The following is a 22,185-nucleotide window of genomic DNA, read 5'->3' on the forward strand; positions in this document are numbered from 1 at the left end:
ATCGCGGAATTCTACGATTACGGGATCCCAATATTTTTCAAGTCCCGGAAATAATGAAATGATCTTGAATTAATTTCGTGATCCCAAAAAAGTGTAAATATCGAATTAAAGGAAATAAAAATTGTACTACATACATTTATCACTAATTTAAATGAAGCCGAAAGTTTTAAGGAAAATTTGAATGATTTTTTATATAAATCTTCAAAAGTTTACTTAAATCGAAAAACTTATAATTCATTCCAAGAAATTTAACTATTTTGTAATGGCGGAGATAGGGTTCATTATCTGCAATTTTCTTTTGAAAGCTCCGGTGTGGAGGCCGAAATATATTTTTTGTACCTGCCCTAGCAGGTTTTGCATGCAACTTATTCAGGCCAAGATTAGAAAACTCCATTTTGAAGGTTAAGCCCACTTGAGGTTATTTATACAAATTTTAAAAAAGCATTTGACAATGTTGATCAAACTATGCTTTTGAGTAAAGTCGCTATCGTCGGATTTGAAAGGTTAGGTTAGATATATCTGGCTGATCTGAATAGATATCACATAGATCACAAGGGTCCGTAGTGTTACAAGTGTTGTTGAAATCGTGTTAAATGTAGTTCGTTATACATGTCTTGGCGAATTTTAATAAACCTTACCAACTTTTGTCAGCAATATCCATCAGAGATAGAAAGTATACGGATCTCAGGCAGTTGTAACGAGTTCTGCTTAGAGCAGGGCAGTAGCAAAGGAGGTATTCTAATGTACCCCTTTCTTCTTCGCATAAGTTACGCGCGTCGTTCTGGACCAATCCAAGCTGTGTCATATGGAGTCAGGCAGTACTTTTACATTTCTTTCTTGGGAGTGATAAAATAAAGTTCGTTGCTTTCGTGTTGCAAGTTCGTAGCATTATTTGGGCAATCCTGTGGGAAGTCGAGGATCCCCATATAGACTGTGCTTCCAGAGTTAACTCCTCGTCTAGTTCCCTCTTCAAAACTGAGATTGAGGGATATATGGCCGACGTACCGATCCTAGGCAAGAGGAAGCCTAGCTTAGCAAGCTCGCCAACTCTCTCATTTTTTCTATTCCTTTGTGCACTGGTACCCACTCAAATCTGACCGGTCTATTCGCGCAGAGCTCTACCCTTTTGGATCTACAGGGTTGCACATGGAACAGTTCACAGACACCTGGTTCAGTTGGGAAAGGTTTCGAAGCTGGGAAAATGTGTTCCGCATTGACTTTCCGTCGCCAACCTACAACCTGGTTCAGTTGGGAAAGGTTTCGAAGCTGGGAAAATGTGTTCCGCATTGACTTTCCGTCGCCAACCTTCAGCAGAGAGTGAATGTGTGTTCTCAGCTGCTGCAACGGCTTGAAAATGAAAGTTTTTTGAACCGTATCGTTACTAGTGATGAAAAATGGGTCCCTCACAATAATCCTGTTCGCAAACGCCAATGGTTAGATAAAAATGAAACACCAGAACCGACCCCTAGAGATGGCCTTCACCCCAAGAAGTTTCTCCAGTCTATTTGATTCGATATGGCCGGTATTGTTTATTATAAACTTCTGGAACCAAACCAGACGATAACTACTGATTATTATTCCCATCAGCTATCAAACCTGAATGAGGCACTTAACAAAAATCGAGCGTCTTTAGTGAATAGACGCAAAGTATTTTTTCACCACGACAACGCAAGACCTCATACCGCAAGGCAAACTTTAGGCAAGCTGAACGAGTTCGGATGGGAGCTAATGCCGCATCCACCATACTCTCCGGATATTGCACCTTGTGATTATCACCCTTTCCGTGGACTTCAATGTCATATGAGTAACAAGAACTACTCCTCAAAAGAAACTATAAAAAGGGATTTCGAAGGGTATTTTGGCTCAAAAGACAAAAAAATGTTTGAGCAGGTAATTAAAGATTTGTCTAAACGTTGGGAAGACATTGTAAATAATGAAGGAAAATATATTATTGATTAATAAATACTTCAAACATCTTTTTTATTAATTTTAAAACCACATTTAAAAAACGCACGAGCTTATGGACTGATATTTGGCCCAATACGCGGAGGAGATGGCAAGTACGAAATCGGGCACAATAATGAGCTGCTAAGTACGAGTATCTGCAATGTCGAAGATATTGTAAGATTTATCAAGTCGCAGAGCATCAGAGGGGCAGGTCACATCATCCGTATGGATGACAGTAGACCACAAAAAGTTCTACTGGACTGCAATTCTTTATGCTCAAACACCGTGGCAGACCAAAAACAACTTCGCTGCATTACGTCACCGAGAACCTGAAAAAATCAGGTGCCGAAAACTGAAAATCTCTAGCGCGGGATCGTGTTGAATGGGAAAAAATTGCTGAGGCAGCTAGGTAAAACCCACGCCGGGTTGTAACGCTAGTCTATATTGATCTAATTTTAATAATTTCTTTATGAAAATATAGATACTTCTCCGGCAAAAATGTATAAATCCCAGTTTCAAACTGTGTGTAGCTTAAAATAAAAATTCAACGAATTTTCATCAAATTTTCACAATTTTTTTTAATTTTGGCATTCATTTATTAAATTTTTTTGTTATTCTATCGCATTCAAAAAGAAAGTAGCCCATATAATCAATGCAAAAAGGTAAACTTCGCCGTCGGCATCGTAAACGTTCGCTAGATTCCCGCTAACAATCCGAGCGACTCCGTAAGACTCCGGCGTACACCACTACTTTAAATTCACTAGAAGAGAAGCAGTGCACTACTAATAGATTTCTCTGCAGGGTATAGATGTATATGTATCATCTTATTATTGTATGTATGTAACATATTTACTTACATGTCTACATGAAGAGCACACAAGGAGGCAAATGAAAAATCAGCCGGAATAAAAATAAAATAAAAAACAGCTTTAACAAACAGCACAGATTTGTATACGCAAACATACATACATACATGCGTATAAGTGCGTACTGTTAAGCACCAAATTTACTCAAAATTTAATTTGTTTATGTTCTTATGTATGTACTATGGCCGCGGCTGCTTTGTGGGGTTGCTCTATTATTTATTAGCTTGACTTGTTATTGCTTGTCATAAATTCACATGTTTGTCAGTCTTAAGAGATTTTGACGACTATGCTAGCTTTTACTTTTTTATATGGGGTGTACACTATCAATTTGGGAGACCAAATAATTGTATACAATATATAAGAAGTATGTGTTTTTAGAAGATAAAGTTTTGATTTTTTAAGAGCTATAGGAAAGTTTTTGAAAAAAATACACGTAAAATTCAGAAAAATGCATGAAATTTTTATTTAAATCGATAGTACAGTCCATATAATTTAATGTTTGAAGATTATTTCATGCAAATGTTGGCCGCGACTGCGCTTCGAATGGTCCATCCGCTTAGTCCAATTTTGGCATACTCTTTCCAATGTTTCGGCCGGTATCTCACATATAAATGCTTCAACGTTGTCTTCCAATGCGTCAATTGAAGCAGGCTAGTCTGAATAGACATGAGCTTTAACATAGCCCCACAAAAAATAATCTAAAGGCGTTATATCGCACGATCTGGGTGGCCAATTGACAGGTCCCGAACGTGAAATAAAACGTTCACCGAACTCGCCTCTCAACAAGTCCATTGTTACGCGTGCTGTGTGGCATGTGGCACCGTCTTGCTGAAACCACATGTCATGTAAGTCAAGCTCTTGCATTTTGGGCAAAAAAAAGTTGGATATCATTTCAGGGTAGCGCTCACCATTCACAGTTACGCTACGATTCGCAGCATCTTTGAAGAAGTACGGTCCAATGATACCTCCAGCCCATAAACCGCACCAAACTGTGACCTTTTCTGGATACATTGGTAGCTCTTGCAATTCTTCTGGCTGATCTTCACTCCAAAATCAACAATTCTGCTTATTTACGTACCCATTGATCCAAAAATGAGCTTCGTCGCTGAACACAATTTTTCGACTTTAAACTTTCTTAACAGAACACGCGTTTTTATAATAAAATTCAATGATTTGCAAGCATTGTTCGTTTGTAAGACGATTAATGGTTAAATTATAGACCAAACTGTAGATGTTTGACAGTGAAACAAAATACGAAACGTGCGTCAGCTGTTTAAACCAACTGTTTAAAAAGATAAAAGCTAAAAAATCACCCGTTATAACCTTTCAATATATTTTGTAATACAAATATACTGATGAAATCCTTTTACACCTACCAAATATGTATTTGTCTAAATGAAACTAAAAACCTCAAACTTGAAAGACCCTATAAAAGTTCGAATTGTATCAAAAATTGTAAATACGTCTAATGTCCCATATTATGGAAATGCGTAAATGCTGATGTTGCTTTTTTTGTATATGTAATTATTTTTAAGCTTTAGGGGCCGTGTGTTGTTGTTTTACAGTGTTTTGCTACCCATTCATGATTGATATTAAATAAATACCGTGGACAGTACATGCACATGTATGTAATGATACCCAGTAGTAAATCGAACTTGTGCAGCATTAAAGCATAACTGGGTTTTCAGGGAATGGTAGTGGTTCTCGCTCTATCTCCAGTCAATGCTCCCAGAATTTTATTTTATTTTTATCACAACTTACCATGAACTCATTTTGAACTGATTGCATTTACTTTCCTTGGCAATAAATTGAATCCAAAAAAAATGGATCGAATATTACAATTTAAGTCGGAACAGAGGGCGTAGACTAACGCATTCCATTTATCACGATTTTGTGCAATTAACCGAATATAAGGACATCTACCAAATTGTTGAAATTCAGCATTCTTATCCATACACTTCTGGGCCATCCTCTCCTTCGTGAACCCTGGGGGTTCTACTCGAGTGCCATTCTACCGATGCCATTATTTTCAAAATGTAATATTTCCGTCCCCATAAGGCGTAGGGTGATCTATCTTTATCGTATTCATTCTATCCTAAGTGAAAATAAAGTAAATACAAAACTTAGACGTAATCGGAGCGCGCTTACTAACCCTCCATTGGGCATCCAAGTCTGAGTAGAACTTTTTAGACTTTGGACATGAATTTAACATATTTATATTATAGCTAACGACTTGAGATTCCAGGTAGCTTCCTAAAATTCAATTTTCTATCGATTTATAGCGATATAATCTTTGAAAAGGGATCCTTCAACAGCACGAAATAAAGGATTTAAAGCGATACACCTTCGGTTGGGCTCCCGTGTCTGGCCAGACCCTTATGTATTTACATGCATTTGTATGGGAATATGTGGCAAATGCGCCACATTTGTAATTCATTTCTAAGTACTACATTGAACTACCTACAGAAGCAGAGATAAACGCTGAAAATATTTTGGCCTGTGAAAAAAAGGACTTTTTTGTTTTGCTCTTCATTTTGACACATTTCAAAGGAGGTTGAAGAAAAAGAAAGTTGATTACAATGAAATTTATGGTAAAATATGAAATAATATTTATTTATGAAATCTGTGGAAGGCAAGCGAAACGTTTATAAGAGATCTTTGAGTGCTGTTGACATACTGGATTCTTGCATGCAATACAAAAGAAACGAATTTTTCGTCGAAGTTTTTCGCCTCCTTTTAGACAAAGACGACAATCTCTCTTCGCTGTGAGTGCATCGGTGAGTGTATCGGCTTGATTTGTTGACTACAAAATTCCCACGGATGGTAATTGGTTTATTGAAAAATGATTACATAGCCAAGCGAGTAGTGAATTGGGATACTCGTATAATGGCTGGATTATTCATACGATTACACTGTGCAACAAATTCAGGTTAGCAAAAATTAGGTCCATTCTGAGAGTGGCGGGTGAAAATAGAGGCGAGATTAGAAGACCAGTATCGCGCCGTTTTTTTATGTTAGTTCGAATTTTTTTTTAATCGGCCTTCGAAGTTCGAAATCGGAGCAAAATTGTTTATATGGTTTTTTGGCTATAACTCGTCGACTAATTGATATTTTTTCAATCTGTAAAAGCCAAATTATTGCTAGAGACCTGTGCAACAATTACAATTTTTGAAAAAATTGATTTCGAAAATTTTTGTGATACTTATGAAACAATATACTGAGAATCGGCATTTGACTGCAAACTTCGAAGGCCGATTAAAAAAAAATTCGAACTAAAATATATTAAAAAAACGGCGCGATACGGGTCTTCTCATTTCGCCTCTATTTTCACCCGCCACTCTCAGAATGGACCTAATTTTTGCTAACCTGAATTTGTTCCACAGTGTTATCGATGGCCAGACCCGGATGCCCAACCGAAGATTTTAGAAAAGGTATCCAACGAAGGGCTAATTGTGACTGCAACTTTTATGAGAATGTTACACTGTGCGACGCTGAACATTAACTGTTCCACTCTGGCAACATTTTACACTACTTCGGCAAAAGTCAACGTATAGTCTCCAGAACTAGTTTTTGAGTTAGCTGTTCCCACTCTTTAATGCTGGGTATGCATTTATATGCGGTTACATGTTTCTATGCGCACACGTAGCTATGTAATCAAGAATGTCATGCTTTTGTTGCTCTTCGACATTCGTTTCTTTTTTGTGTTTATACACACAAACGCCCATACACACGTATCCACACTTGTACATTTGTATGTGTGTATGTAACTATGTATGTATGTACATTTTGACTTTGTAATTCGTTGCTAATATTTTATTAACAGCCAAGTGATGTCATCTCATGCCAAAACTCATTAATTAAATATTCTAAATATTCACTCTTCTTTTTATTTTAAAATATGCGTGCTTTTTTAGGCACCGTAAGGTAGAAGTTGCGCCCGTTCCAGTGTTAGAAATTAATTTGCATAAAAATGTATAGTTTTTGTTTAGTTTTTTTAGTTGAGAAATATTTTACTTTTGTATGTACAAATAGTACACGCAACAAGAAGATGAGAGGTATGTAAATATGTATTTAGAAAATTATACTCAATAAAATGCATGTATGTATGTATGAGTGTCGCTTCTCAGGCAAAATTTACATATACATTTTTTTTTTAATCGACCTTTTTTTAATTTCTATAGGCCATTGCGGCAAGCGTGTTGATATTTTTCTTATTTTAGATGGTTTTTATGAGCAGTTTTCTCCATCACAGAAATAGACTCAGTAGTTTGAAATTGCATGCCAAGGTATTAAAAATAAAATGTTCAATGATTTTTATAATTTACATTCGCATTTGAAATCGGACTTCAACCTACTGCCAGTGTGTCATGCACAATCTACTATCGATACGCTTCAGGGCTCTGCTAGTCAAACCTTTGGCCAACCTACAATGAAGCCGGTTCCTATATATCTGATTGACCTAAACTCCAGTTAACTTAGAAAACATAAAGAGCTGTAGGTTTTAGATACCGAAGTTGTGTATTCTACGTTAATAATGAGCTGGGAAAGAATCATGCTGCCATACATTTTTTTTACTATTTTGAATAATATTTATTTATTTATTTATTTAGTTATTTATTTATTTATTTATTTATTTACTGAATCATGCAGTACCAAGTGAGACTATATCTTTTAGAAGTACTTCAACTTTTTCTTCTCCTTAATTAGGGCGATAACCGGTTAAGCGATTTTGGCCTAGTTTAACAAGGCGCACCAGTCGTTTTTCTCATAACAACCGACGCCAGTTGGATACACCAAGTGAACCCAAGTCCTTCTCTACCTTATTTTTCCAACGCAGAGGAGGCCTTCCTCCTCCTCTGTTACCATCAACTGGTACCGCATTGAATACTTTTAGAGCGGAGCGTTTGTATCCATTCGGACAACAAGACCCAACAACAACCCAGCTAGCGAAGATGCTGCTCTATGTCTATGTCGCCGTAAAGCTCATACAGCTCATCGTTCCATCGCCTACGATACTCGCCGTAACAAACGTGCAAAGGTCCAAATATCTTCCACAGAATCTTTCTTTCAAACACTCTAAGGGACGCCTCATCGGATATTGTCATCGCCCACGCTTCCACGCCGTATTTGGGTTTTTAATAAGAGGTGTTAGTTTGATATTCAAAGAAAAATGATATTTTTTAATATAAATGAACGAATGTTTATTTCATTATAAAGAGCAAGGTGTGACGTTAATAGTGAAAAATAACAACAGGTAAATGACCACCACGACCATTCACACAGGACCATAAACTTTTCATGAAATTTTCCATAACCAAATTGCAAAGTTGCTGCCCTGTGTCCTCGATAGCCTCACGAATTCCATATTTTAGGTTTTGAATCGATCCTGGGCTGTTGGCGTAGACCTTCTCTTTCACGTGGCCCCAAAGAAAAAAATCACAAGGTGTTAAATCACCAGATCTCGGTGCCCAATTGTGATCACCTCTTCGAGAGATAACACACTCCGGAAAACGTTTCCCTTAAAAGACCAATGGTTTCGTTGTTGGTATGGCACGTAGCGCCGTCTTGTTGAAAATAAACGTTGTCCAGATAAATACAATCCAATTCCGGCCATAAAAACCCGTTAATCATCTCTCGATAGCGATAGATAACACCTGTTATTGGAAAACCCTTTATTAGGATGGGCATGATGAGAGTCTTGTAGAGGGCTAGTTTTGTTCGTCGAGAGAGGACTTTACTACTTAGTTGTCTACTTAGTCCAAAGTAGCACTTGTTGGCAAGAGAGATTCTACGTTGCATTTCAAGGCTGACATAAAATAAGGCATAGATTAACGAAGTCTTTTACAACCTCGAAATTATAACAGGTAACAGTGACGTGGGTGCCGATACGCGAATGCGCCAACTGTTTATTCGATGACAGGAGGTACTTCGTTTTGCCTTCGTTCACCATCAGATCCATTCGCTTTGCCTCTTTATCCAGTTTAGAGAAGGCAGAACTAACAGCGCGGTTGTTAAGGTCGATGATGTCAATATCATCGACATACGCCAACAATTGTACGCTCTTATAAAAAATTGTGCCTGAGCGATAAAGTTCTGCGACTCGCACGATCCTCTCCAAAATCAGTTTAAAGAAGTCACACGACAGCAAGTCACCCTGTCTGAAACCTCATTTGGTATCAAACGGCTCGGAGAGGTCCTTCCCAATTCTGAAGGCGCTGCTGATATTAACCAACGTCATCTTGCATAGCGGGGATACCCAATTCAGTCAACGGGGCATATCGGCAACTCTTTTGCGTGCTGTCGAATGCTGCTTTAAAATCGATGGATGGGATCTGATAAGATGGTATCTGCCGATTCTCCTTTCATGGATATTTTCCATCCGGAGGATGGTTCCATACGTAGAAGTCTACGCAAATGGAGAAAGTACCCGATCTCCATTCAATTGGGAGTGGTGATGACGATTCTTCTGCAGGCGGTCAAAGCAGCGCATAACTTCTGGGTTTCGCTCAAGTATCCCCTGGGTAGCTTCCGAACATCCGTTCGAGAGCGAGCTAATGTGAGAAGGCCAAGTAATTCAGGATATCTGGTTGTGCGCTGCACGTAAAAATTCCGCCCAATGAAAACAAAATCTATAATGACATCACAATTTCAATCTACCCAAACTTGGATTCTATCATTCCTCAATATAACGCGTGTCTTTTTTTAGCTGCATGAGAACTATCGATATCGATAACTGTGATTTGACACTTGATAATGGCAAACTGTGCGGTCATTTCTGTTCACTAAGATTTAACGCCAGAACAACATTTCCAAGTTGTGGCGTTTTAGTTTGAAAAAATTAATCTGTTCGCGAAGTTTACTGGTTCATTGGTTTTTATTTCTTTCGAAATGAGGAAGGAGCTGCCGTTACGGTGAATGGTCATAGCTGAATGAAATTCTCTTCCCAAAAATTAATCAGCTAAGCATTGACGACATTGGCTTCCAACAATACAGACTCAACAATCGATTTATTGCAATATTCAAGGCACCATTGATGCCATACGGCCAGATTTATTAGAAAAAGTAGGTAAAAATTGGACTGATCGAATGGAAAAAGTAACTCGTAGCCGCGGCGGACATATGCGGAATATCATATTCAAAAAATGAAAACCCTGAAATATTTACCATGTTATATAATAATGACTTGTATTATTGCACGTCGCTCAAGAACAGCCAAAAATATTGCTGTTGTAGCCGAAAGTGTTAAAGTAAACCCAGGTTTGTCCATTCCTCATCGTTCTTTGGAATTAGGCATTCCCCAACCGTTATTACACCGCATTTTGCATAAAGATTTGGGTCTTAAGGCTTATAAAGTCCAGCTAACACAAGAACTCAAACCGGCCGATCATCAACAACGTCGTGTCTTTGCTGATTGGGTCGTTGAAATGCATGAAAATGATCCGGAATTCCATAGAAAAATCATCTTGAGTGATGAGACCCATTTCCACCTCGGCGGCCTCGTCAACAAGCAAAATTGTCTGATCTGGGACTCAGAAAATCCAAGAGTTATTGTTGAAAAGCCTCTCTATCACCAACGTGTGACTGTTTATGGGTGTGCAGTTTATGGTCTGGTGGAGTCATTGGAAAATGAAGCTGGAGCAACAGTTACAGTGAATAGATTGCGCTATCGAGAGATGATTAACGCTTTTTTATGGCCGAAATTGGATGGTATTGATCTGGACAACGTTTATTTTCAACAAGACGGCGCTACGTGCCACAGAAGCAACGAAACCATTGATCTTCTTCGGGAATAACACCTCTTATTGCAAAAACCTTTGTATCCTAATGCACTTGAAAATGTGTGATATGGCGGAAATGAAACTAAAATGTATATATTTTATATGCAGATGTGCTATGTACATAAATTGTTTCACCAAATTGTAAATAAAACATGTTTTCCTTCATAAATATGTCAGACTTCGTGCCAAAAAAATGTAAAAATATTAAATTACACATACATATATACATAAGTACATAGGAATATACGCATACTCAAACGCAATATTACGCACTTAGATATTACTTCATTCTCTTTTACCAACTCAAAATTTCAAATATTTTACTTAAGTACTTTCTGCCCCAAACGAACGATTACATATGTATGTATGTATTCATGTATTTGCCTACACTACATGTGAATTCCCTTGTTTAGCGTTCGTCTGCCCCAAATTAACAACCTTTCTAAGACCGCACAGCAGGATTTTGACACCCTGGTGCTAAAAGCTCTTTCATTGCCTATCAACAGCAAACAGATATCTTCTCAGCTGTTCTGTGATTAAATTATATTGCATTCGTACGTGTGCTCACATGATTAAATCACTTTACAATAACACTTTTTACAACAAAAGTCTTACGCCCATGCGTTTTATATGGAAGAGAATTGTCAACACTGCATGCAAAACAAAGGTCAATAATCAACGCGATTTTTGAGTGACCTCAAACCAATACTTTTTATTAAAATTTATTGGGCTATAAAACTGCATATACAAAAGTTTTTCAAACTTTTAATTAAAAAGTTTAAATATTTGGTATGAATTTTTTTATTGTATATTTGTTAAATTTTTGTGATTTTTTTTTTAAAGTTTGATACTGTGATTTACTATGATTTATGCAATGAGTTATAGATCGGGGGCGCTCGAGGCAACTTCTAAAGCTAACAAAGCCGCAGTTCTGCAGAAGCTGTCTGGAGGACGAGGTGGAATCATCTCAGCACCTTCTTCTCAGCGGCTGTGATCTCGTCGGACAGAGGTTTACACTTCTGTGCTTACATTTTTTCGCTACATCTGCGGACATTACGGGTTTAAATATCAGACATCTGGAGAAATCCATCAGTAGCTGGAAGCGGTTAATAAAGGGTTCCCCAATAAGAGGTGTTATAGGTGAATGGATTGCGCTATCGAGAGATGATTAACGATTTTTTTATGGCCGGAATTGGATGATCAATACTGGACAATGTTATATTTAACAAGACGGCGCTACGTGCCACACCAGCAACGAAACCATTGATCTGACACCTTGTGACTTTTTACTTTGGAGCCACGTGAAAGAGAAGGTTTATGCCAACAGCCCAGAGTCGATTCAAGACCTCAAAGATGGTACTCGTGAGGCTATCGAGGACATAGGGTACCCACTTTGCAATTCGATTATGGAAAATTTTAAGAAAAGGGTGTTGTCCTGTAAGCGTGGTTATTTGCCCGGTGTTATTTTGCAATATTAACGGCCTACCTTTCTCTTTGTAACGAAATAAATATCCGATCATTTATATAAAAAAATAGCATTTTTCTTTGAATATCTAAATAACACCTCTTATTGGAAAACCCTATACAAACGTAAATCGCTAGTGTTGGTCGTCATCCTCTGATCCAAAGCTCCTTCTTCCTTTTATTCCACCTGTCTAGTTCCCTCCCGCAATCATTTTCCCCTCCCCTCCACTGCATAATATATCACAACGAACACAATTTTAAATTTCTGTCCAAGTGGGCCACTTTAGCCTAACCTAACCTTGCAAAAAGATCAAGTGACTTAATTATATGAGTACAAGTGTATTTTTAATTTCAACCTATATTCGAAACATTGCAAGGAACATACCATCTCAACGAAAGCCATTTATTAGAAGAAAAAAACAATTACAGTGATCATCCAGTATAACACACTTTCGGAATAACGAATTTTCGGTTAACGAATCACCAAAATGATCCCACTGAGATTTCTATATTACGGATGCTAATGAATGTTTGTATTCGATATAACGAACCTAAGGAACGCTAAGCCAACGGTCGGTTCTATGTTGTGTGGTTACGAAGATGCAATGCAGATTTTTCACGATTCCACCAGGGAACTTTCAGTTAAGGCAATATCCGTAAAATATGGAGCTCCGAAGTCATCAGTCTTTGTACTTAATTTTTTTTTTTTATTGACAATTGTGTTTATAGTTAACTAATATATAAAATACAAAAAAGCTTATAGCTATGGCTACTGTGGCCTTAAGCTTAAATTTGAAATCAAGGAATACGTTAAAAAGAACTATGGAACGAAATTGTTCCCTAAAAGGAACTGAACTTCCTAGAAATCAGCAGCTCCTCTACAAGTGATTAATGAATCCCCATCAAAGCATATCCCTCGTTAGTAGTGTTGTTTTAAACGCGATGGTGAAAAATTCATCGGAAGAAAGTGGCTGAAGACATGCTTGAGCAAGTGAATTCGGACCCAACATTTAACCCGCGCACATAACAGGTCATGAGACGCGGGTATATGAGTTTGACATGCCAACCAGTCAACAGTTAACAGGCGGCTGAATGGCGCTATACACATGAGCCGAAACCCAAAAAACCACGACAAAGTCGGTCAAAAGTGAAAGTCATACCACTCGTTTTCTTTGATTATCGGAGTTTTGTGTACTCGAAACTCGTTTCAAATGGTTCTACGGTAAATAAAGAATATTATTTGAAAGTTATGCGACGTTTGAGAGAGAATGTGCGTAGGAAACGGGTCCATTTGTGTACAGAAAACTCATAGATCTTGCACCAGGGTAAGGCACCGTCTCACAAGGCTCATATTGATGTGATTTTTTCCTTTTCCCAAAACTTAAACTGCCACTCCGCGGACGCCGCTTTGAGACGATAGAGTTAATTCGCTGAAGGAGCTGAAGAAGATCTCTTCAAACGCGTTCAAACGGTGTTTTGATGACTGGACTAATCGTTGGCATTTGGCGTTGGTGTATTGCTTCGAATGGAGCCTATTTTGAAGGCGGCAAAATAAATTTTGATGGTTAAATAATTATTTACATCTTATTGAACAATTTCCTGTACCTTTTCGACAGAATGTATAGCTTAAAAAATATATTTTCCATCTCACACAGTGTAGTTTTATGTTCTTGTGTATTTATATAACTTTAATTATGTCACTCATAAAATTTGGAATACGTACTATTTAAAGTTCTCACATCGGCAGTGGTGAGGTTTCCTTGTTTATACCTTCTTATCAGTTCCATGTTGGCATGCTAAATTCGAAAAAGCACAATTTTTTTTATGTTGATACACTTCCGTTGGTTTTCACTGCATTACATGCGGTTTCAGACCTTCACTTCAATACAACTTTTTTAATTAAAATGTGATAAAAAGTTATTAAGAACTAATTTTACACATAACACTGAATAGCAGAATTTTTGAAATAGTAAAGCGATCATATGAAAGTGCACATTTCACGAGTAGACCATTTTGTTGGCGGAGCAATCGTTTCGAATAACTTTTTTACTAAATAAAAAAGTGTGTTGAGTGATGGAATTCTTTATGTTGATCTTTACGCGTTCCAATTTATTGTCTTAGGGTGATTGAAATATTCCCTGATGGACCTTTTAAAACTGGTAATTCGGAGAAAAATCTTGCTGAAAATGTGAATTTAAGGAATTCCATGGTTCAATACATACGAGGGTCGTTTTAAAAGTCCGTGCAGAGTCAGAGAGATGTCACTGCGGAGGTTTCGTTTAGTTAACAGCATCTCCTGAAAGAGCACACAACAAGTCTCAGCCAGATCGGAGAAATTCTTTGTGTTTGGCATTCGTTTGAATCGAGAAAGTCTAGTGATTTTCCTTTTACATCACAACGACGCACCCGCTCACGCCTCAGCCATTGTGGTCGCAAAATTAATGGAAATAGGGTTTCAACTGGTTTTACATCCCCCTTACTCTCCAGATTTGGCTCCTTCGGATCACTTAGATTACTATTTGTTACCCAATTTGAAGAAATGACTAGCGGGAAAAAGGTTTTATTCAAGCGAGAAGGTGATTGCAGAAACGAATGGATGTTTTTCAGACTTAGACAAATCTTATTATTCGAAAAGGACAACAGGCTGGAACATGGACGAAGTGTACAAGCCTTAAAGAGAAACTATATCGAAAACAAAAAAAAGGATTACCTCAAACAATGAAACAGTTTTTATTTTTGCACAAACTTTTCAAACGATTCTCGTAATACAACGCTTTGTCGGTGCATTCAAATTAGTTGACACAAGTCATGAAGGCTGAAACAAAATATTTACAGAGGCTGGCGAAAGATCGATATTGAGGAAAAGCAAGAAAGACCCAACCATAAGTGCTTCAGCGTTGACAAAGGAAGTTCTGCTGATACGCAGCAGCTCTCGTTATCCGAAAACCATACAAATAATTCGACGCATTGCCGATTTTCATCGAAGAACAGCTCAAAATTAATAAATTTGTTAGTGAGTGGATAATAAAGTCCAGACTGCAGATTGCTAAAAATCATATTAATAAGGGCGCGACCACTTGGAATTACTTTATTTTTGCTGATGAAAGCAAATTTAATACTTCTGCAGAAGGGCTCGAAAACTTGACTTTCATAGGCCAAACTATAAAACTATAAGTAAAACTACTAATTTAAGTTTATCGAAATATATTTATTGGAAAGTGCTGAAAAATTGGGTACTCGTATTTGCGACATATTTCAATTCTGTCAAGATAACGACCGCAAAAACAAACCGAGTATCTCTCAATCATGGCCTATCGGGAGCAGTCCTCATGTCATTGAAACGCTAGCCGATTCGTACGATCTCAATGAAGTTGAGATCTTATGAAGTGCTCTTGCGTGAAATATTAGAAAACATCACCAACCATCAGCAAAAAACAGGACTTAAAAGTGCGTTACAATAGAGGTGATAGAAAATAGCACTCGAATATACCAAAAACGTGTAGACTGTCTTATTGCAATCTCAGCTAAAATCAGTTTTAAACGAAAGAGCTACCCTACCCTAATAGTAATCCGTCAAAATCTTCAAAAAAAATTGTATAAATTTCGTTGTGAAATAGGCTGTGTCAAAATCAATTCAACTCTTCCATGAATGTTCTGAAAATTCCATCAAAAAATTATAAACAACTTGAATTTTATTGACTGATGAGCTGGCTAGACAGTGGACCCCCGAGATAATTTTCCCACGAAATAAAAGGATTCCGGCTTCCTTGAAAACTGTGCTGTACTCCTTGAAAGATAGGCATCGCGTCAACTCAGCGACCGCGGGTTAGTGCGCAAAGTGCAAAGTTGCGAAACCCTTCTGGTCACAAGTAGAACGACGACGCTCGAGGGAACTTCTAAAGCTAACAAAGCTGAAGCTCTCGAATTTGATGGGTATCCTTGCCAGGCATTGTAAGTTAGGCATATGATACATGCAATAAGGCTTCAGACTACTTCAAATCCTTTCTGCAGAAGTTGCCTAGAGGATGAGGTGGAATCATCTCAGCATCTACTCCTCAGCTGCCGAGCTCTCGGCCTCTTATAAGGCTCTCACTTTTTTTCTACACCTGCGGATATGTTCTTCTTGATTGGCGCAATAACCGCTTACGCGGTTTTGGCCGAATTTAACAAAACGCGCCAGTCGTTCCTTTCTCGTGCTAATCGGTGCTAGTTGAGCAGGTGAAACCAAGTCCTTCTCTACCTTATATTTTCAACGCAAAGGAGGTCTTCCTTTTCCGCTGCTACCACCAGCTGGTACCGCATCGAATACTTTCAGAGCCGGAGCGTTTGTACCCAATCGGACGATATGACCCAGCCAACGTAGGTAGCATCCTCCAACGTAGGTGGCACTCCTCAAGTAGCACTAAAGCGCCATTTTGATTACCATTACAACCACCAGCTATAATGGAGGAGATTGATTGGATTTAGGTTGGCGCACTGCCCCAGGCTGTCAAAGAAAGAAGCGCCCAGTCGTCTCGCCCAGTCGTCTCGGACATTTGCAGAGAAAATGCTCTACAGTCTCCTTCTCTGAAAAGTCCCCACAGCTTCCCCAATGGGGGTTAAATGGTAAGCCTAGCCTTTCCGCGTGTGTTCCGATCGTCTAGTGACCGGTAAACACAGTTACGAGTTTGGAAATTGAATCGCGAGAAGTCCAAAGGACATTCTGAGTCCTTCGTATATTGTACTGAGGCCAAAGGGTTTCCGAAATAGCACGTGAAGAAATTCAGCTCCATCTTTTCTGCGCTTTCCTGAGAAATAATTTGTGCATTTTCCCTTTAACAACTTTCAGGGGAATGCCGATTCCCTGGTAGGAGGTCTCTAAGGCCAATTCAGTCCTCTTCCTGGCAAAATCATCAGCAATTTCATTTCCCTCTATATTCCTATGTCCTGGAAACCAGATCAGAGATATGTTACCTGCACACCCAAGAGATTTGATCTCCTCCTTAGGATTTGATCTCCTTCCAGGAGTTTACTAATTTCGTTCTTAACCACGGCTTTACCATCGGAGAAAATGTTAATATCTCTCTCGCTCCCGCGTTCCCTAAGCATTTTGCATGCCTGCAGGGTCGCAAAGACTTCTGCTTGAAAAACACTGGCAGTGTTCGGTAGTTTAAAAGAGATAGATAAATTTGACAAATTAGACAAATTGGCCCTGCTCCGACTCCCGACTCCATTTTGGAACCGTCAGTGAAGACAGAGGTGCAAGCTTCGGTGCAGATTTTCCCCTCAATCCAATCCTGCCTATTTGGAAACATTGTCCTATCACGACCCTCAAACTCTAGTTTGCGGATAGAGAGATCTGTTCGAAGTTCCGCGAACGTATCCGCTGGATTTTCATTCGCTGCGTTATGTCTATGTTGCCGTAAAGCTCATACAGCTCATAGTTTCCTTCTGATATAGCAGGTTTAAAAATCACACACTTGGTGAATGTGTGAATTAGCAGCTCGAAGTGGTTAACGCAAATGTAATTAGCCACCGTTTGGTCGTCATCCTCCAATCCAATGCGCTTTCTTTCTTTCTTCTTTCCTCCTATTCGGTTCTTCTCTCTCTGTTTTTCCTCTGCATTGCATCACAATGAACGAATTTGATTCTTTGTCTAAGTGGGCCACTCGCGTGGGAGCCATTTATCCTAACCTAACCTCATTTTTACTTATAGAAATATTGTCCCATAGGCCTTTATGCACATCCTCTAAAAACTTTAATGATTTGCAAAATCACGAATAATTTTTTGTTTCAGTTTATTTGCAATTTAAACTGTTTTTAATGTCATCGTCAGCGCCATTTTCGATTAGCGCACTTTGAAAATGGTTTGAGCGAAGTTGTGGTTTGTGCCTAAAAATTGGGTTTTCTCGGAAAATGTAAACTTTTCAAAGGCAAACCTTTTACCTTAGTTAAATTCATTAAACATCTAAGCAGAAAATTCGGTTTTAATATTGCAAGCTAAACCATAGAAAATCGCTCTCCTGTAAAATTTGGGATTTCTTTGTGTTTTCCCATAATTTCGCGCAAGGGATTGTTGGTGTAGCAGCATAAACATTCCGTTATACATGTACGGGGAATGCTGCTGGAGTGACTCTCCTTGGCCGGGTATAAATTCGGGTCGTTCAGGTAACGTCGTGGGAATGCAAGGGGTCGATATGTTCGCTTTTCTATTCCAATCACAAAATCCAAATTAGTGTTACTACGTAATTGGAAGGAAGACGCCTTCTTATATTGGATTGCAAAGTTTCTCTATAGTTGTATGGAAATTTATACAAAGTTTATGGTTGATTTTTTTTGAAAACGTTATTAACCAGATTTATTATTTTTCTTCAATTTTGTTTATAATTTTCTAACATTTTTGTTTACATATTTATTTGTTGCTATTTTTTGTTATTATTTTTGTTGATGATTTTAACTTCTTTCATTTATATATTTTATTTTTTTTTTATTTGTATTTTTCATTTTTTTTTTTTTTGTTTATTTCTCTTAATTTTTTTATATTTTTTATGGATTTATTTCTTTTAATTTTTTTTATATTTTTTATTTTTTGCTTATGCTATGCGTCATCGAACATTTCTGATTTATTAACTTCTTCACTTTCCATTACTCACACATTACCGCACACGTTTGTTTTGTTTATTATTACTGCACACCTCGTAAATTTATGTCAACACAAAAAGATAATAAAAAACAAAAATACAATAAGGCAGAAAATATCCATGCATAGGTAAATATATATGCACGCGTTTAATGCAACCGTATTAATTGGCAGATGACGCGGTTCACAGCTCGATTGGCCAGGAAAATGTGCGAAAAGTGGTTGTGGCAATAAAACTTTTTTGCTGAGTGAGCGTGGAAAATGTGTGAGGTCACGTTGAATGTGCTGTGGAAAATAGAATTTAAATATGCCAAAAATATCTAAACAAAACTCCATCGAAAAGTTATTAAAACAAAAAGGGAAGGGAATGAGCGCCTTGAACTGAACGCGACCTGAACTGACTGGCGAATTCCCATTTCAGAACGAACCACTGAACCGCGAACGCTGATTTCCATGGCACCAACAAAAGTGAGTTGGATGGCTTTTGAAATGGGAAATGAAAATGGGATAATCATAACGAGGAATTCACAATTCGGCACGACTTGCAAGCTTTGAAATTTTCGCTCCGGTATATAGAAGTGGATGATAGATTAATACTTGGGCTGAAAAGTCCCGGGTCTGACACATAGATGGCACTAGTTTAATGCATTCACCTATTTTCCGTTAGTACTAAACTTGAAAAGAAAGCAGTTACAATTTCATGATATTCTATTCATTAGTTCGTGAGTTGTTGGGCTAACAGCGACGCTACTTTTGTTATTTTCAAAACAGTGGATCAAAAGGACTTTCATGTTTTAATTTTACACTGCCTCTTGATGGGCAAAAATACCGTTCAAGCGAAGCAATGGCTTTAAAAGTGTTATACGGACTTCGCTTCATAATAAAACGATGGTTTGCTGACGTCAAAGGTAGCCGTAGAGGCACCGATGATGCACAACCCAGTGGACGTGCAAATGAGGCGGTAACTCCAAAAACATCAAAAAATCCACAAAAATCTCTTTGAATGATCGAAAAGTGACGTTGCTTGAGTTAGCTGACATCGTAAAGATATCAAAAGATGGTATGGGCTTTATATTGCATGAGTATTTGGATATAAGAAAGCTCCGTTCAAGGTGGGTGCCATGTTTGCGCACTGTTTTCCAAAAACAAGAACGTGAGCAGTGTATCCACCAGATTCACCACACCCACCGTGTTCACCAGATTTGGCTCCCAACAACTACTGGCCGCAATTAAAGAAGCAGGTGACTGGCTACTTACTTGCGTAATAACTATTAAGAAGGTAAATATTTACTCCGATAGCCAAGCGGCAATTAGGGCCCTAGGCTCTATTATGGTGCATTCGTAACTGATCAGGGAATGCCTGGTCTCTCTCTCGATTTCATCAGAATTCTTCGATATAAAAATAGTTTGGGTACCTGGTCACAGTAACATTGCTGGAAACTGCGAAGCCGACGAGCTGGCCAGACAAGGGACCTGTGAGGTAGTGTGCCCGCGAAAGGAGAGGATCGGGATCCCCTTGACAACCTGCGCTCTACGCTTGGAAAGATGGGCTTTGCACCAACTCAGCAAGCGCTGGGCAAGTACAAGAACGTGTAAGGTCGCGAAGTCCTTCTGGCCACGTTTGGATAGGAGGCGTTCGAGGGATATTCTGAGGATGACAAAATCTCATCTCTCAAATTTCGTGGGCATCCTCACGGGGCAATTCCGCGGGGTATACATGCCATGAGACTCGGAATTACTTCGGTCCTTTTTGCGTCAGCTGTATGGAGGATGAGGTGGACTCATCCCAGCACCTGCTCCTTAGCTGCCCAGCTCTCGCGGGACTAAGATTCAAGCATCTTGGTTTTCACTTCTTTGCTGCGCCTGCTGATATAGCAGGTCTTGGTAACAAAAATTTGATGAACTTCGTCAGCAGCATAAAGAGGCCCACAAACACTCAATCAGAATATCGCTGAAACTGAGGCCTATTTTGAGACAAGAGATAAATCGTTCTACAAAAGTGGTATTGAAATGTTAAAGCTGCGCTGGAATGATTGCGTTGTTCTTGATGAAAATTGCGTTAATGAATAAAGCTAATTTTGAACAAAAAAAACGTGTTTTCTTTGTTAGACCCGGAACTTTTCAGCCCATGTGTTACAAGTATGGTGAAAAGTATTCAGAAATTAGCTGATTCCTTAATTAATTCCTTAATAATAGTAATTTTATTATCCACTGAAAAAATACTGAAAATACGTCTAATCAGCGCCGTTTCCTGGATGACGTATCGGGGGAAGCCATATGCCATGAATAATCTCATGCAGTGCCGAAGGATGAAACACCAGTGAAAATTATCTGTGAAAGTGTCGCCTTCGCTGGAAGAACATTTACAATTTAGCACGCGTGGCCTTTAATCCATTTAAAATTTGGAATAAGAGATGCGAGGAAGTGTTAAAATGCACCAAAAGGCCTCAAATTTAGACCAAAAATTGAGCGCGGTGGAACATACAAAGGTCGAAATTTCTTATTCACATAAACAAATATATACCCACCAAATAGAGACCCAACCGAATTTCGTTGAGCAAAAGGAAGGTCTGAAAATGTTTGTTTCTAACAAAATATCATACGAGAATGCGCTGAAAATGTTAATGTTCGCTCACGGAGACTCATCAATATTGAAAACACAATATTGGATAGTACTATGTAAAGGGTGATCAGATTGGAAATACTTTTTCCAATAGTGTTTTTTGACAGATCACGCCTGACTACTGGCAAACTAAATACTCTAAGGTCTCGTTTTATGTGGTGGATTCGTTATACAGAAAAGATTAATATAAAAAATTTACATAAAAAAGCTTCACTTGCCTTGAAAAAGTAGGGAGCGCTCGGTAATTTTCTAAAACCACATAAACCGAAGCAATGAGTTAAAATTAACTTAAAAACGCATAAAAAAGTTGGAAGAAATGAAAAGAAATAGACTGCATAATAAATAACTTAGAAAGTCTGAAAGAAATTCATTTAAAAACTTAAAATAAACTGATACACACTTAATTAATTTCATTTTATTGAAAAGTAATAAAGTTGTACATTTCTTAATCATTATCAGGTTCCAAACCATCTTCATCATCAAAAGAAACTGTCTTTGCAATAGATATTTGCAGTAAAGGCGAAGGTTTAATGGACGAATAAATGAAAAATAGTATGCGCTTTTTGCGTTCCACGATTTTTGGAGACTATGTACGGACTTCCTAAAAAGCCTATAAGTATATTTGTCCAAGAAATCTTTGGAAAAAATACAAACCGCACAACTTGAAAATCGCTTAAAAAATCCCTCATAAAGCGAGACCTTACAGTACATACTTTTTGAGGTATTCATTGGCATTTCATTATGGAAAGACTTACGCCTCAATTCGTACAATTGTATTATGAAAATCGACGCTCTGTGAAAAGCCGATGGGGATCAGCGATCAGCGATGAGGCCCATATTTGGATTAGTGGCTACGTCAATAAGCTAAATTTGCTGTATTTGAGCTGA

General features: G+C 38.2%; 1 protein-coding gene across 15 annotated transcripts in view; it reads right to left on the reverse strand.

The window, feature by feature from the left end:
- Positions 1-22,185, reverse strand: part of LOC128855610 (uncharacterized) — a 99,850-nt gene that overhangs the window by 33,819 nt on the left and 43,846 nt on the right. For 3 of the 15 annotated variants that reach the window (XM_054090654.1, XM_054090650.1, XM_054090652.1), the window contains exon 2: positions 13,779-13,929. The exons of 2 other annotated variants lie outside the window; for them this stretch is intronic. In XM_054090654.1, the coding sequence (XP_053946629.1) occupies positions 13,779-13,842 (64 nt within the window). In that variant the 5' untranslated portion in view covers positions 13,843-13,929. Of the gene's footprint in view, positions 1-13,778; positions 14,001-22,185 lie in introns of those variants that run through there. 10 more of the 15 variants (XM_054090651.1, XM_054090653.1, XM_054090648.1 and 7 more) reach the window with 5 other exon arrangements.

The sequence above is a fragment of the Anastrepha ludens genome, chromosome 2 (genome assembly GCF_028408465.1).
Source record: "Anastrepha ludens isolate Willacy chromosome 2, idAnaLude1.1, whole genome shotgun sequence".
In the NCBI taxonomy this organism is placed as follows: domain Eukaryota; kingdom Metazoa; phylum Arthropoda; class Insecta; order Diptera; family Tephritidae; genus Anastrepha; species Anastrepha ludens.